General features: G+C 39.6%; 1 protein-coding gene across 2 annotated transcripts in view; it reads left to right on the forward strand.

Annotated features, from left to right (window-relative positions):
- The window catches only part of LOC134340056 (peptidyl-prolyl cis-trans isomerase FKBP1B), a 40,282-nt gene extending 24,025 nt beyond the window's left edge, over window positions 1-16,257 (forward strand). The window contains exons 3-5 of one of the 2 annotated variants that reach the window (XM_063036890.1): window positions 7,944-8,056; window positions 8,502-8,660; window positions 15,671-16,257. In XM_063036890.1, the coding sequence (XP_062892960.1) occupies window positions 7,944-8,056; window positions 8,502-8,630 (242 nt within the window). In that variant the 3' untranslated portion in view covers window positions 8,631-8,660; window positions 15,671-16,257. Of the gene's footprint in view, window positions 1-7,943; window positions 8,057-8,501; window positions 8,661-14,792; window positions 15,279-15,670 lie in introns of those variants that run through there. The other variant, XM_063036888.1, reaches the window with a different exon arrangement.
- The last annotated feature ends 251 nt before the right edge of the window (window positions 16,258-16,508 follow it).

The raw sequence follows: 16,508 nt of genomic DNA on the forward strand, positions 1-16,508 counted from the left end.
ACTGTGAAAGAGTCCAGTTCCATCCCTACAACATCACTGGCCTTACGAATGAGTTTGTTGATTCTGTTGGTGTCTGCTACCCTCAGCCTGCTGCCCCAGCACACAACAGCAAACATGATAGCACTGGCCACCACAGGCTCGAAGAACATCCTCAGCATCGTCCAGCAGATGTTAAAGGACCTCAGTCTCCTCAGGAAATAGAGACGGCTCTGACCCTTCTTGTAGACAGCCTCAGTGTTCTCAGACCAGTCCAGTTTATTGTCAATTTGTATCCCCAGGTATTTGTAATCCTCCACCATGTCCACACTGACCCCCTGGATGGAAACAGGGGTCACCGGTACCTTAGCTTCCCTCAGGTCTACCACCAGCTCCTTAGTCTTTTTCACATTAAGCTGCAGATAATTCTGCTCACACCATGTAACAAATTCTGCCTCCCAATCTGCTCCTCTGTATTTCTGCTGCTACCAGGAGGCCTATAGAATATCCCCAGTTGAGTAACTGCTCCCTTCCTGTTCCTGGCTTCCACCCATACTGACTCAAAAGAGGATCCTGCTACATTACCCACCCTTTCTGTAGCTGTAATAGTATCCCTGACCAGTAATGCCACCCCTCCTCCCCTTTCCCCCCCCTATCCCTTTTAAAGCACTGAAATCCAGGAATATTGAGAATCCATTCCTGCCCTGGTGCCAGCCAAGTCTCTGTAATGGCCACTACATCATAATTCCATGTATGTATCCAAGCTCTCAGTTCATCACCTTTGTTCCTAATGCTTCTTGCATTGAGGTACACACACTTCAGCCCTTCTACCTTACTACCTTTCACTGTTTATTCTGCTTCTCTTTCCTCAAGGCCTCTCTATATGTTAGATCTGGCTTTACTCCATGCACTTCTTTCACTGCCCTATCGCTCCAGGTCCCATCCCCCTTGCAAATTAGTTTAAACCCTCCCGAACCATGCTAGCAAACCTAGCTGCAAGGATATTGCTCCCCCTCGAGTTCAGGTGCAACCCTTCCAATCTGTACAGGTCCCACCCTCCCCAGAAGAGATCCCAATGATCCAAAAATCTAAAACCCTGCTCCCTGCACCAACTCCTCAGCCACGCATTCAACTGCCATCTCCTCCAATCCTTACCATCACTGTCACGTAGCACTGGCAGCAATCTGGAGAACGCCACCCTTGAGGTCATGTTCTTCAGCCTTCTGCCTAGTTCCCCAAACTCGCGCTTCAGGACCTCATCCTTCTTCCTGCCTATGTGATTGGTACCAACATGTATCACGGCTTCTGGCTGCTTTCCCTCTGGTACCAGGATGTCTTGCACCCGGGAGTCAACAAACCATGCGGGTGTCCTTCTCACGTCCACAAAATCTCCTGTCTGCTCCCCTGACTATAGAGTCTCCAATGACGACAGCTCTCTTCTTCTCCGTCCCACCCTTCTGCACCACTGGGTCAGACTCAGTGCCGGAGGCCCTGCCACCGTGGCTCACACCAGGTCGGTCGTCCCTGCCAACAGTATCCAGGACGGTAAACTTATTATTCAGGGGAATGGCTACAGGGGTGCTCTGCACTACCTGTCTGCTCACCTTCACTTTCCCCCTCTGACTGTCACCCAACGACCTGCTTCCAACAGCCTAGGTGTAACTACCTCCCTGTAGCTCTCATCTATGACTGCCTCATAGAAGGTAGAAGCTTCAGAAGTCTCCTAAACAGGTAAGCACCTGATTAGGAATTGAAGTTTCTGCTTTTTTTCTCCATTACTAAATGCATTAAAATAAAGTAAGTAATTTATTTCTAATTTACATTTTATTGCATCATCACTTGATTAAGCAGTGAGTGGCATGTTTGCAATATTACAAAATTGATAGTATAAATGAGTTCAATGTCCCATAGAAATGAAAATGATTTGGAACAGGACATTGCTAAGTCTCCTAGGCAAATTCATGAGCGGATGGATAGAAATAAGCAGATCTCCACAGATTGGTCTCCAGTTGCACATAGAACCTGGAGAATGAAATGCTTCTGTGTTTGATTTGGCACACCTTAAATGTGTGATTATGTAGTAATTTGGGGAGTTTATATAATGGTCAGGTTCCTCTGAGGAATTATTTAGTTTGATGCATCTTTGACCCAGACCCATTGTTATTCTTCATTTTTTAGTTTATACGAAAGCTGGATTACCTATGTGTACTCAATTTTTTTTTGCTTCTGGCAACCACAAAAGCCAAATTTGAAAGATGTCAAAACTGTCAGTCCTTGTTACATTTACCGTGTCTTGCAGTGCCCTTTTTCAAAAATATAACACACTAGAGAGTGCATGAAAACTCAATTCTATAGCTTATGTATGACCTCAATAATTTTACTATATTAATATTATGTAAAAGAACTCCAGTATGGGATCTTATGTGAAAGAAATTCCATAACAATTTGGTTTATGTATGTACTGCTATCTCTGGCCATTGTTGTTGGATATTGATAATCCTTGGTTAAGGATTTTTGGGGGAATTTTTGTCCTGTTTATTTGTTCTACTGAAAAGATGGTTGGTACACTGTTATTCATAATGTGTTAATTTTTGTCTGCTAACTCAGCAAGTTGGGCAGCATCTATGAAGGCAAAAGTGCAGCCAGTGTTCGCAGACACGACCTTGCATCAGAAATGAGAGGGTAAAGGAAGTCAGCTGGAATATAAACAGGGGTAAGACAGAATGACAAGTGGAGGGATGTAGGGTAGGGGAAAGGGAAGTTGAACCTTAGGAAAAGAAATCAAGGTAGATGGGTATGTGGGTGATGGACACTGAGAACCACATGGGTTACGAGGGTGTTAATGAGTCTTGGTGGGGGCAGGGGTGGTAATGGGAGTGGGAAACAGAGAGAATCTGTGAGTAATAATGGCACTAGGAAAGGAATACTGGGATAGGATAACTTGAAATTGAAAAAAAATGATCATGCCAATGGGTTGTAGGTTACTGAGTTGGAATATAAGTTGTATTCTTCTAGTGTTTCGCCTCACCATGGAGCAGAGAAGGCTGAGGACAGATAAGGTGGTCTGGGAAGGGAAGTCATTTCAAAAGTGAACACAGTCTACTTTCTCACTTTTGGATGTATTTTATGATAAAATCTTGTGGAAGACAAATGTAAATCATTGTCACTGTAATACTAATATAATGTGAAATTTTTAATGGTGCTTCAAATCTTGTATTGGCAGTCATAATAAATTATACAGGAATGCACACAATTAGAACAAATACAGGCAAAGTCATTGTAATTTTGCTGTACTGACGTAGTGAATATGCAGGTTTGTGCAAGAGCTGAATGGTTAAAGGGATGCAGCTATTCTTGGTGTTGTGTAGCTTCAGATTTCTGTTCTCCTGCTGGACACTAGCTACGATAATATGGTATGGCCCAGATAGTGGTGATCTTCACCTTTGTTGTATAACTTTTGAATAATTGATGTTTAATTTGTTTTTTTCCCTCTGGATGCTGTGTATCTAATGCTATGTACATGCACTGTGGCTGCAAGTTTTTCCATTTCCACTGTGCGTACACGTCCTTGTGTATATGACAACAAACTCAACTTTGACATTGATTTGATTCTGGGTTAACCAAGCATTATTCAGGCTCATAATCAGAATCTTCATTCATAGGCTAGAAGCCTCTGGCATACTGTCTTTAATGCTTGCCTGCTGTCTTGGAATAAGGAGTCATTTGGATGGGGAGCATCAATTTGTTTGGCATTTGTGTTGGAAACAGGTGAATGTGGTTGGGTGAGGGCCAGTTTGAAAATTACCTTGCAAAATTTGTGTATATTTGATTACTTTTATTTTTTTCAATAAAGGTTCTTTTTCCCCAAAAATAAACAAATCTTCACCAGAATTTTTCAGAACATTTGGCAATATCAGTTTTATACTGATAATTGGCTATGGTTGTGTTGAATAGTGGAGCAGCAGGATGGGTTGGTTGAATGATCTAATCCTACCCTTACCTTCTGTGCCTCTATGTCTATCTGGGCAGTAGGGTGGAGCATGTACTCTCTGGTTTTTTATCAGCCCTTCTCAGGTTACATACATTGAACTCACTAGTTACCTGCTACTAAAGTAATTTGTAAAACTAACTGATTTCGGGCCATAAATATTTTGTATTGTGGAAGATGTGTCATTTTTTTCGATGTCACCATTTCAGTGATGTGTTAAATAAACTTTTCAACATTATTACCAAATGATTTAGTCTATACAAGGTTATTAATGATGAATTTACCTTCATTGGTAAAATTGTGTATCCTATTCACAATGTCATCTATAATTATTTTAAATCAAGCAACATAGGTGACAACAGGGCTTTGCTTCCGGATGAGCTCCATGCCTTCGGTGCTCGCTTTGACCGGCAAAATGTGGAGGAACCATCAGGAACTCCCACAACCTCCAACAGTCCTGTGATTTCAGTCCTTGAGGCTGATGTACAAGCAGCCTTCAGGAGGGTAAACCCAAGGAAAGTATCCGGCCCAGATGGGATACATGCCTAAGTACTAAAGACCTGTGCTGATCAACTGGCTTGAGTGTTCACTGAGATCTTTAACCCCTAACTTCGGTATGCTGATGTACCCACCTGCTTCAAGTAGGTTTCAATTATACTAGTGCCGAAGAAGAATGTCGAAACCTGCCTCAATGACTATCGTCCAGTAGCGCTTACATCCACAGTGATAGTATTTTGAGAGGTTGAAGATGAAACATAGCAGCTCCTGCCTGAGAAGTAACTTGGAAATGCTCCAATTTGCCTCCCGGGGCAGCAGTTCCACAGCTGTTACCATTTCATTAGCCCTTCACTCAACCCTAGCACATCTGGACAGCAAAGGTACATACGTCAGGATGCTCTTTATCGACTACAGCTTGGCAATCAATACTATCATCCCCTCAAAACTACTTTATACTTTACTGTCGCCAAACAATTCATACTAGAATGCGAAATCATCACAGCAATATTTGATTCTGCGCTTCCTGCTCCCTGGATTACAAATATTAAATATTAAAAATAGTTAAAATTATTAAATATTAAAAATTTAAATTATAAATCATAAATAGAAAATAGAAAAGGGAAAGTAAGGTAGTGCTTAAAAAAAAAACCGAGAGGCAGGTCCGGATATTTGGAGGTTACGGCCCAGATCCGGGTCAAGATCCGTTCAGCAGTCTTATCACAGTTGGAAAGAAGCTGTTCCCAAATCTGGCCGTACGAGTCTTCAAGCTCCTGAGTCTTCTCCCAGAGGGAAGAGGGACGAAAAGTCTGTTGGCTGGGTGGGTCGTGTCCTTGATTATCCTGGCAGCACTGCTCCGACAACTTGCAGTGTACAGTGAGTCCAAGGACGGAAGGTTGGTTTGTGTGATGTGCTGCGCCGTGTTCACGATCTTCTGCAGCTTCTTTCGGTCTTGGACAGGACAATTTCCATACCAGGTTGTGATGCACCCTAGAAGAATGCTTTCTACAGTGCATCTATAAAAATTAGTGAGGGTTTTAGGGGACAGGCCAAATTTCTTTAGTTTTCTCAGGAAATAAAGGCACTGGTGGGCCTTCTTGGCAGTGAACTCTGCTTGGTTGGACCAAGTCAGGTCATTTGTGATATTGACCCCGAGGAACTTAAAGCTTTTGTCCTGTTCCACTTGTGCACCACCGATGTAAATTGGGTTGTGCGGTCCGTAACTCCTTCTGAAGTCAACAACCAATTCCTTCGTCTTGCTGACGTTGAGGGATAGGTTATTGTCTTCGCACCATGCCACCAGGTTCTTAATTTCCTCTCTGTACTCAAACTCATCATTACTGAGATACGGCCTACAATTGTTGTGTCATCAGCAAACTTATATATTGAGTTTGATGGAAACTTGGCTACACAATCATGGGTGGACAGTGAGTACAGCAGGGGGCTGAGTACACAGCCTTGTAACTAATCAATTAGCTTCAAGACCTTGGCCTCAACACCTCCTTGTGCAATTGGATCCTCGATTCCCTCACTTGCAGACTCCAGTCAGTTCCGATTGGCAACAACATCTCCCCCACAATCTCAATCAGCACAGGCTCACCGCAAGGCTGAGTGCTTAGTCCCCTGCTCTACTCACTTTACACTTATGACTGTGTGGCTAAGCACAGCTCCAATGCCATATTTAAGTTTGCTGACAACACCACTGTTGTAGGATGGTGAATCAGCATATAGCAGGGACATTGAAAATTTGGCTGAGTGGTGTCATGACAACAACCTCGTACTTAACGTCAGCAAGACCAAGGAGCTGATTATTAACTGCAGAAGGAGGAAATCAAAGATCCCTGAGCCAGTCATCATTGGCTGAACAGAGATGGAGAGGGTCGGCAGTTTTAAATTCCTCAGTGTTGTAATTTCAGAGGTCCTGTCCTCAGCCTGGTTTGTAAGTGCAATTATGAAGAAGGATGGAGGCGCTTCTACTACTTAGGAGTTTGCAAAGTTTCAGCATGACACCTAAAACTTTGACAAACTTCTATAGATGTGTACTGGAGAGTATATTGACTGGCTGCATCACAGCCTGGTACAGAAATACTGTACCAATGCTCTTGAATAGAAAATCCTACAGAAAGTAGTGGATGTGGCCCCATCTATCATGGTTAAAGCCCTCCCCACCATTGAGCACATCTACACAAAGCACTGTAGCAGGAAAGCAACATCCACCATCAGTGACCCTCCAGCCAGGTCATGCTCTCTTCTTGCTACTGCCATCAGGAAGAAGGTACAAGAGCCTCAGGACTCAATCCATCAGGTTCAGGAAGAGTTATTATCCCTCAACCATCAGGCTCTTGATAACTCCACTTGCCCCATATTGTGATGTTCACAAAAACTATGGAGTTACTTTCAGGGACTCTTAATCTCGAGTTCTTGATATTGATTGTTTATTTATTTATTATTATTATTTCTTTCCTTTTGTATTTGCACAGTTTGCTGTCGTTTTCACATGATTGAACTGCCAAGCTGATGCAATCTTTCATTGTTTCTATTGCTGTATGGTTATTATTTTATTATGGATTTATTGAGTATGCCCACAAGAAAATGAATTTCAAAGTTGCATATGGCGACATGTACTTTGATAATAAATTTACTGTGAATTTTGGAATTTACTTTGAACTTTGAATTAGTGCATACATAAAACTAATTGTTTTCACTTTGGAAAAAAGGGGGGAGAGGGAAGGAATTATTTTTAATTAAATAATTTGAAAATTTGATGCAGCTTACTAGCATTGATCATGAACGAGATTTCAAATATTCTTGACTCATGCCGTAATGTCTGGATCATTGAGAACAAAAGTTTTATTTTGTCCTGACTTCTGAGACTTTTCTGTAAAGAAAGAAAAATCAATTCAAACGTGAAAACTCCCAGCCTCTATTCAGTCTCTTTGGTTGTAAATATTTAACATATTTTGAATATTTTATTTTGTGGATTGGTTTACTTTTCAGTAAATTTGTCATCTTGTCCCATTCAGCTTAGTGTACCATAGCATGTGGGCCTGCCTTCCCTACACATTTTCACAAGTGAAAGACCAACCTTGTGTACCAATGAATGACATGAGGTTTCATCTCACCCTGTACATGTGATGTATATCCTTGCTTCTGATTAAACTCTCATCCTATTTCATGGAAGAATATAGGATGATATTAAACTAGATTTATGGCAGGGGGAGAGGGGCAAGGAAGTCTTGAAATCCCGGCAGAACAAGTTATAGGAGGGTATGAAATAAAGTAGCCTTAAACAGTACTATTAACCTGAGTATATAAGCCTTTCGTGTAAACCATGCTGATAAAGAAATGCCACTTTTCCAGTATTTTGCCAACAGCAATGGTACAGTGTTTTCTGATCATTTTAATACATTTAGGCTTTAATGATTTTTACACTTACTTATGACTGTCATGATTATGTCATGAAAAGGTTATGTGTTATTTACAGGAATGCTCCAGAACGGCAAGAAGTTTGACTCTTCTCGAGACAGAAACAAGCCTTTCAAGTTCAAAATTGGCAAACAGGAAGTGATTAAAGGCTGGGAAGAAGGCATGGCACAGGTACTTTTGAATGATCATAATTTCAGAATTATCTTACTATAAAGCCTGTACAGTAAATATTTTGAAGATGGTATTAAATACTCGACATGTCTCTTACTTATTCATTAAAGCATTTAAAGATGTATACTTACAAACGTAATTCTAAAGTTGCATCAACACCAAATGTATTTTGGTTTAACTATGTGGGCTGAAAAATCACTCATCAAAGAGTTGAGCTGTCAGGCCAGTACAGTATAAAAGAAATTGAACTTGATTCAGTCTTTTCAAAAGAGGATGCTGAAGGCATGATGAAATGGAAGAGATAGTTTGCCAATGGCAAAATAAGAGCATCAGATAACAACAAACAGTAACATTATTCTACTATGGAAGATGCATATTTTACCACATAGAAAATAGGGTGTTAGCTGAAGAATTCCACTAATAATCAAAATTGTTTCAATAACAGATGAGCTTGGGGCAAAGGGCAAAACTGACCTGTACCCCTGACATGGCATATGGTGAAACAGGACATCCTGGAGTCATCCCAGCCAATGCCACACTTATCTTTGATGTAGAGCTGCTGAAGTTGGAGTGACAAAGTCCTTAATTGATATTTAATTGCAAGGTATGTTAATACCTTAACGGTATTAGATTTTTTCATGTAAAATTGGGTGTTGAGTTTGATCTAAAACTTTTAAAGAGCTTCCTTACTGCATGTCCAAGTCACTTTAAACATTTGTCCAAACATTTGTCTGAGAAACAATAGGATCATTGTTTTCAAAGTACAGCTTTACATGAAGTGCTGGAAATTATTTACAGAGGCTGATCGATAACTGCTTGGGCAATGGATTAACGGAAGACAGTCTAGATTCTGTAATGGTAATATAATGGGCATGACACTGTGGAATGATGAGGGGGCCAAGAGATGCAATTTCATCTGAACCTTCAATCAAACCAAGATAATTTTGAGAGCAAGATGATGATCAACACCACCATTAGTGTGATTGGTTAATTTAGGATGAAGGTTCCATGGCTCGATATTCCATTTCATATATGAAATTTAGTGATTATACTTATGCATACTAGAGTCATAGAGCATGGATACAGCCCAATCAGTCCATGCCAAACGTGGTCCCGACCGATCATGCTCCCAACCGATCATGCTCCCAATCCAGGTTGTCCTAATTTCCTGTGTTTAGCCATATCCCTCTAAGTCCTGCCCCTCCGTGTACTGCTTAGATGATACTATTATACCTGGCTCAACCACTTGCCCTGCCAACATACACCATATACTCACCACCCTCTGCATGAAGAAGTTGCCCTCAGTTCAGTTTTTAATCTGTTCCTCTCGCCATAAATTTATGCTCCCTCGTTTTGGACTCTTGTACCCAGGGGAAAAGGCTGTTACCATCCATACTATCTATGCCTCTCATAATTTTAAACTCTTCTGTAAGTTCGCCCTTCATTCTCCTGTACTCCAAGAATAAAGACCTAATCTCCCTATAACTTGACATACTAGCCCTGACAACACCTTGTAAATCTATGCACTCTTTCCAGTTTAACCACATCTCTCCTATAATGTTCTTATGTGAATAATATAGTGATGCGAGAAAGTTTGTGAACCCTGTAGAACTTTCTCTATTTCTGTATAAATATAAACTAAAATATGATCAGATCTTCGTGTATGTCCTCAAACTAGATAAAGAGAACCCAGTTGAATAAATAACACAAAATATATACTTGTTCATTGTTTAATAAGAAAAATGATCCAGTATTACATGTATTTTATTAGTCAGCTTAATGTAAAGGAACCCTTAGAAGGCAGTGATCATAATATGATTGAATTCATACTGCAATTTGAAAGGGAGAAGCATAAGTCACGTGTATCAATATTGCAATGGAATACAGTAAAGGAAATTACAGAGGCATGAGAGAGGAGCTTGCACAGGTGGGTTGGAGGAGGATACTGGCGGGGATGACGGCAGATAAGATCCTATGGTATTACGGGAAATATACTGGCATGGAATGAGATAGAACAGAGATGGCTGAAGTTTTTGGGAATAGTTCACAAGGCGCAGGATAGATATGTCCCACAGAAGAAGTAGTTCTCAAATGGCAGGGTAATGCAACCGTGGTTAACAAGGGAAGTTGAGGACTGCATAAAAGACAAGGAAATGGCATATAAGGAGGCAAAAGTGAGTGGAAAGTTGAATGATTGTAAAGCTTTTAAAATCCAACAAAGGCAACTAAAAAAGCTACAAAAAAGGAAAAGATGAGATGTGAGGCCAAACTGGCTGATAATAGCAGGATACTTTTTTTTTCAGTTATATAAAGAATAAAAGGGAGGTGAGACTTCATAATGGACCACTGAAAAATGGTCACCTGGACCAGATGGACTACATCCCAGAGTCCTGAAAGAGGATGCTGAAGAGATAACAGATGCATTGTTCATGATCTTTCAAGAATCACTTGATTTTGGCATGGTCAAGGAGGACTGGAAAATTGCAAATGGGACTCCAGTCTTTAAGAAAAGAAAAAAGCAAAGAGAGGAAATTATAAGCCAGTTAACTTAGCCTCAGTGGTTGGGAAAGTGTTGGAGTCCATTATTGAAGTTTTGGGGTACTTGGAGACTAATGATAAAATAAGTTGAAGTCATTGTGGTTTCTGTAAAGGGAAATTTTGCCTGATAAATCTATTAGAATTCTTCGAGGATGGACAAAGTAGAGTCAGTGGATGTCATTTACTTAGATTTCCAGAAGGCATTTGTTAAGGTGCCTCACATGAGGCTGCTTAACAAGATAATAAAATCCTATAGTGTTACAGGAAATATACTGGCATGGAATGAGGAATGGCTGGCAGGCAGGAAGCAGCGAGTGAAAATAAAGGGGACCTTTTAAACCGTAAGACATAGGAGCAGAATTCGGCCGTTCAGCCCATTGTGTCTTGTACACCATTCCATCATGGCTGATCCTGGATTCTCCTCAACCCCATACACCTGCTTCTCGCCATATCCTTTGATGCCCTGACTGATAAGGAAACTATCAACTGCTGCCTTAAATATACCCATAGACTTGGCCTCCACCGCAGTCTGTGGCAGAGCATTTCACAGATTCACTACTCTTTTAAAAAATATATATCTATATATATCTATATATTCTTCCTTGCCTCTGTTCTAAAGGTCGCCTCACAATTTTGAGGCAGTGGCCTATAGTTCTGAATGCCCCCATCATAGGAAACATCCTCTCCACATCCATCCTATCTAGTCCCTTCAACATTCGGTAGGTTTCAATGAGATCTCTACATGTCCTTCTAAATTCCAGTGAGTACAGGGCCAAAGCTGCTAAACGCTCCTCATATGTTAACCCTTTCATTCCCAGGATCATCCTCATGAACCCCCTCAGCACTCTCTCACATCTTTTCTGAGATATGGGGCCCAAGCTTGTTGACAATACTGACTGGTGTCTTGTAAAGACTCAGCATGATCTCCTTGCTCCTTTTCTGGCTGTCTGCCAGTGACTAGTGGTGTTCCTCATAGGTCAATATTGGGACCACTACTTTTCACATTGTTTGTCAATGAGTTAGATAGTGGAATTGATGGCTTTGTGGCAAAGTTTGCAGATGACACAAAGATAGGTGGAGGGGTAGGTAGTACTGAGGAAGCAATTTGATTGCTGTAGAACTTAAGACAGATTGGAAGAATGGGCAAAAAAGTGACAGATGGAATACAGTGTTGGGAAATATATGATATCCTGCATTTTGGTAAAGGGAACAATAGTCCAAGCTATTATCTAAATGGGGCAAAAATTCAAAACATCAGAGGTGAAAAGGGACTTAGGAGTCCTCATGTAAGACTCCCAGAAGGTTAATTCATAGGTTGAGTCAGTGTTAAAGAAGGCAAATGCAATGTTGGAATTTATTTCAACAAGAATATAAAAATAAGGAGATAATGCTGAAGCTTTATAGGACACTTGTCAGGCCACACTTGGAGTATTGTCAACAGTTTTGGGCCCCTTATCTCAGAAAGGATTTATTGTCATTGGAGAGAGTCCAGAGGAGGTTAACGACAATGATTCCGGGAACAAAGGGGTTAACATATGAGCATTTGGCAGCTTTAGACCTGTACTCACTGGAATTTAGAAGAATACTTGGGGATCTCATTGAAACCTATCGAATGTTGAAAGGACTAAATAAGGTGGATCTGGGGAGGATATTTCCTCTGCTGGGGGTATCCAGAACTAGAGGACACAGCCTTAATATTAAGGAGATGGCCTTTTAGAACAGAAGTAATCAAGGTTTTAATTTTAAGCCAAAGAGTGGTGAATCTGTGGAATGCTCTGCCATGGGCTTCCGTGGATGCCAAGTCCATGGGCATACTCAAAGTGGAAGTTGATAGATTCCTGATTATTCGGGGCATCAAGGGATATGGTAAGAGGGCAAGTGTATGGGGTTGAATGGGTTCTGGGATCAGACATGATGAAATAGTGGAGCGGACTTGATGGGCTCAATGGCCTATGTCTTATGGTCTTCTGTATTTGTTGGAAAAAGTATGTGAATCTCTGGGATAATGCCTTCTATAAAAGCTATTTGCAGTCGTGTGTTCTAATCAATGAGATGAGATTGGAGGTGTGTTGTGGAAGTGCCTTCCCTATAAAAGAGACACACAAAGTCAGATTATTAACAGAGCCTGTTTTACGTAAGAACGATCTGTTTATGCGCACCATGCCTCGATCAAAACAACTTTCAGAGGACTTTAGAAGTAGAATTGTAGAGATGCCTGAAGCTGGAAAATGCTACAAAAGCATTTCTAACGATCTGAGTGTTCATCAGTCCACAGTAAGATAAATTGTCTACAAATGGAGGAATCTCAGTACTGAGTCCTGATGAAGGGTCTCGGCCCGAAACGTCAACTGTACCTCTTCCTATAGATGCTGCCTGGCCTGCTGTGTTCACCAGCAATTTTTATGTGTGTTGCTTGAAATTCCAGCATCTGCAGATTTCCTCGTGTTTGCGAATCTCAGTACTGTTGGATGCTCCCTAGGAGGGGGCATCCTGCAAAGATCACAAGAGCACAATGTGCGATGCTGAAGAAGGTGAAAAAAATACCCAAGGGTAACAGCAAAAGACCTGCAAAAATCTCTAGAACTTACTAAAATCTGTTTATGTGTCCACTATATAAAAAAAAACACTGAACACAAAATGACACCATGGAGGAAACTGCCGCTCTCCAAAAAAAATTGCTGCATGTCTCAAGTTTGCAAAAGACCAGCTGGTTGTTCCACAACTTTTCTGAGACAATGTTCTGTGGACAGGTGAGACAAAAGTTGAACTTTTTGCCAGAAATGCACATTGCGATGCTTGGAGGAAAAAGCAACACACCAACACACCAACACCAAAATGTCATCCCATCTGTGAAGCATGGTGGAAGGAGCATCATGATTCGGAGTTGCTTTGCTTGCTCGTGGCCTGGTAAGTTGAGCACAATAAATTCAAAATTGTATCAAGATATTTTACAGGAGAATGTCAAGGTTGCAGTCCGTCACCTGAAGCTTAGTAGAAGTTGGATAATGTAACAAGACAATGATCCGAAAGACAACAGTAAATCAACAACAGAATGATTTAAAAAGAAAGCTTGTGTTTTGGAATGGCCAAGTCAGAATCCAGACCTTAATCCTATTGAAATGTTGTGGAAGGACAAAGCAAGCAGTTCATGTAAGGAAACCCACCAATATCCCATAGTTGAAGCAGTTTTTTTATAGAGAAATGGCCTAAAATTCCTCCAATGCACACGACTGATCAGTTACTGGAAATGTTTGGTTGCTGTAATTGCTGTACAAGGGGCTCATACCCATTATTGAAAGCAAAGGTTCACATACATGTTCCAATAAATATGTGTAATATTGGATCATTTTTCTCACTAAATAAATGAACAAGTATAATGTTCTTTGTGTTTGTTATTTACTTGGATTCTCTTTACCTAGTTTTAGGACTTGCATGAAGATTTGATCGTATTTTAGATCACATTTATGTAGAAATAGAAAATATTCTACAGGGTTCACAAACATTCTAGCACCAATGTACACCACTAAAATGCACAGCTGCTCTTCACTCTAATTACAAAAATGTTATTTTTTGGCACATTTGTAATGGTACATGTCAACTAGTTTGGTAATAGTACATTAAAACAAATTTGTACTTGTGCTTTGGTTGACCAATATGAATAGTATTCTTTCATATTAGTTTCCTCATATACTTATTCATTTAACCATACTGAGCATATTTGGTGAAGCTAAAAATGTACATGTGGGACTCAAAACTAAAGGGAAGTTAAAATTCATCTGCAGTTCATCTGGTGTTCCACTTGAATATATTCTTTCCTTGGTGTACTTTTCATTGTGCATCATTGCAAGATTAAACTGATTACTATTCAGCTTTCCTATAAAATCAAGTGACTGTGGGCTTTATTAGAGAACAGTCAGCATATTCCAAGAAAGCTTTAGGAGTTGCAGGTTTTGAAAAAATGGGTACACGTGTTACATTTTCACCAGTACAGGCACAACACAAGATATGGCCTACTCCATCCTCCTGCATGATTGGTCATTACCAAAATTGTTAAAAGTTAATAAAATTGCTTTCTGATTGGAGTAAAATATTGCTATTATGATGGTAGATTACTTGTAACTACATTAATATACTTATAGCTATATAAGTAAAGATTGACTTGAATTTAAATAGTAATTTTATTTCTCTCTTTTTGAAGGGATGACATGGGGATTCTGGGTTTCAGTACTGTGGAATAGATCTTCGGTGGCTCAAGAAGCCTATTAGAAGAATTTTATGATATTGATTAAAAAGATCCCATCCTATCAACCTACTTACATCCTGTTTGTTTTGCTCTCAATATTTGGAATTGTTAGTTTTGACTGCCAGTGTTGTTCATTTGTAGATCCTGTGTTTATGAGAATCTTCTTTCAATTTTTATTGATTTCTGTAATGTTTAATTGCATGAAATATAAGATAACTTTGAATAACTCCAAATTATTTGACAAACTTGACTGGGGTCTAACCTAATTTTTGAATAGCAAAGACCTTAAAAGCGGGCCTGCTAAGATTTTATGGAATTAAAGTAAATGGGGATTCATAACTACAGGACCTGTATTACCAGTCTTACTCTGAAGCAAGAACTTGTGTAAAACTTAATTGCTTGTTTAAATAAAAAAAAAGTGATGTTCACCTTTTAAAAATATTGTCAAGGTAATTGTGTGTTTCTTTTTTATATTGGGAAATGATTATCGTTAATGTTTGTGATCATAAATTTTGGCAAAACCCCTCGGGCTATAAGCTTAGAAATGAAACATGCCGGCACATCTAGAGCAAAACAAAAATGTCATATTGCAAAGAGATCTTACAAAATATTTGTAAGGTTAAGTAATCGTATGTGTTTATAAGAACTTGGCCACTTTAAATGAGAGGGCTGGACATTAATGTTTATAATAACAACAGAAATGCCAGACACAGTCAAAAAGTCAGGCATTTTCTTTTTCTGCTTATATTTCAGATTTCCAACATATAATTTTCTAGCATTTAATTTTCATAATTGTGCTTTTGTTGAAATCAGTTTTGTCTGTTCTCATTTAGGCTGTTGAATGGAGAGCCAAGTGATAATGACATTTCATGCAATGCAGAAAATGACTTGCATCAACAAATGCTCTGATCTAATCTGCTTAAACATACTTCCAGACACCATAGCAATATCTAGCTTCAACCTTCCGGACCTAAGGAACTAGCATGGAAACAAAGACCACATCAAAATGAAGAGGAAAAGATTGCAAGAACTATAAATTTAAAATGCTTTTTTTAAAAGCTAGAAACACTCAGCAGGCCAGGCAGCATCCATGAAGAGAGAATCCGATTTACCATTTCAGATCAACATCTTTCCTCAGGACTGCAAAAGCTAGAAATAAAACAACTTGGAAATTGCAACAAAAGGAGGTGGGAAAGAAAGCAAAAAGTGATGGGATGCAAAATGCCATCACACTTTTTGTTATTTAGTTTCTTTTTCCCTTCACTGTGCCATGGATCTTCACTTTGTTCTTTTCTGCTGAAAGTTTCCTGAAATTTAATTTTCAATTTGCGGCATCTACAATATTTTGCTTGTGTACTATTTCAACCAGTTTGCAACACACTTTGAAATATATAATAATAAAACTTCATTTTTAAATCATTATGTATTAATCATTTGGGACTGTACAGTGTAATCAAATGTGTCTTTTAAGGGGGGGGGGAGTTTCAATTACTGCTTTTGAATGTTAAGAAACAATTTGAAGGGAATTCCCAGTTAAGAATTTTCATTTTTTTAACCAATTTATCAACTACCTGAGGGCATAAAAATCAGATTTATTGCCACTAACATTAGTCATGAAATTTGTTTTGTGGCAGCAGTACTGAGCAGGCCTAACAAATTATTATAAAGTAC

Source organism: Mobula hypostoma, chromosome 2 (assembly GCF_963921235.1).
Source record: "Mobula hypostoma chromosome 2, sMobHyp1.1, whole genome shotgun sequence".
Classification (NCBI taxonomy): Eukaryota; Metazoa; Chordata; class Chondrichthyes; order Myliobatiformes; family Myliobatidae; genus Mobula; species Mobula hypostoma.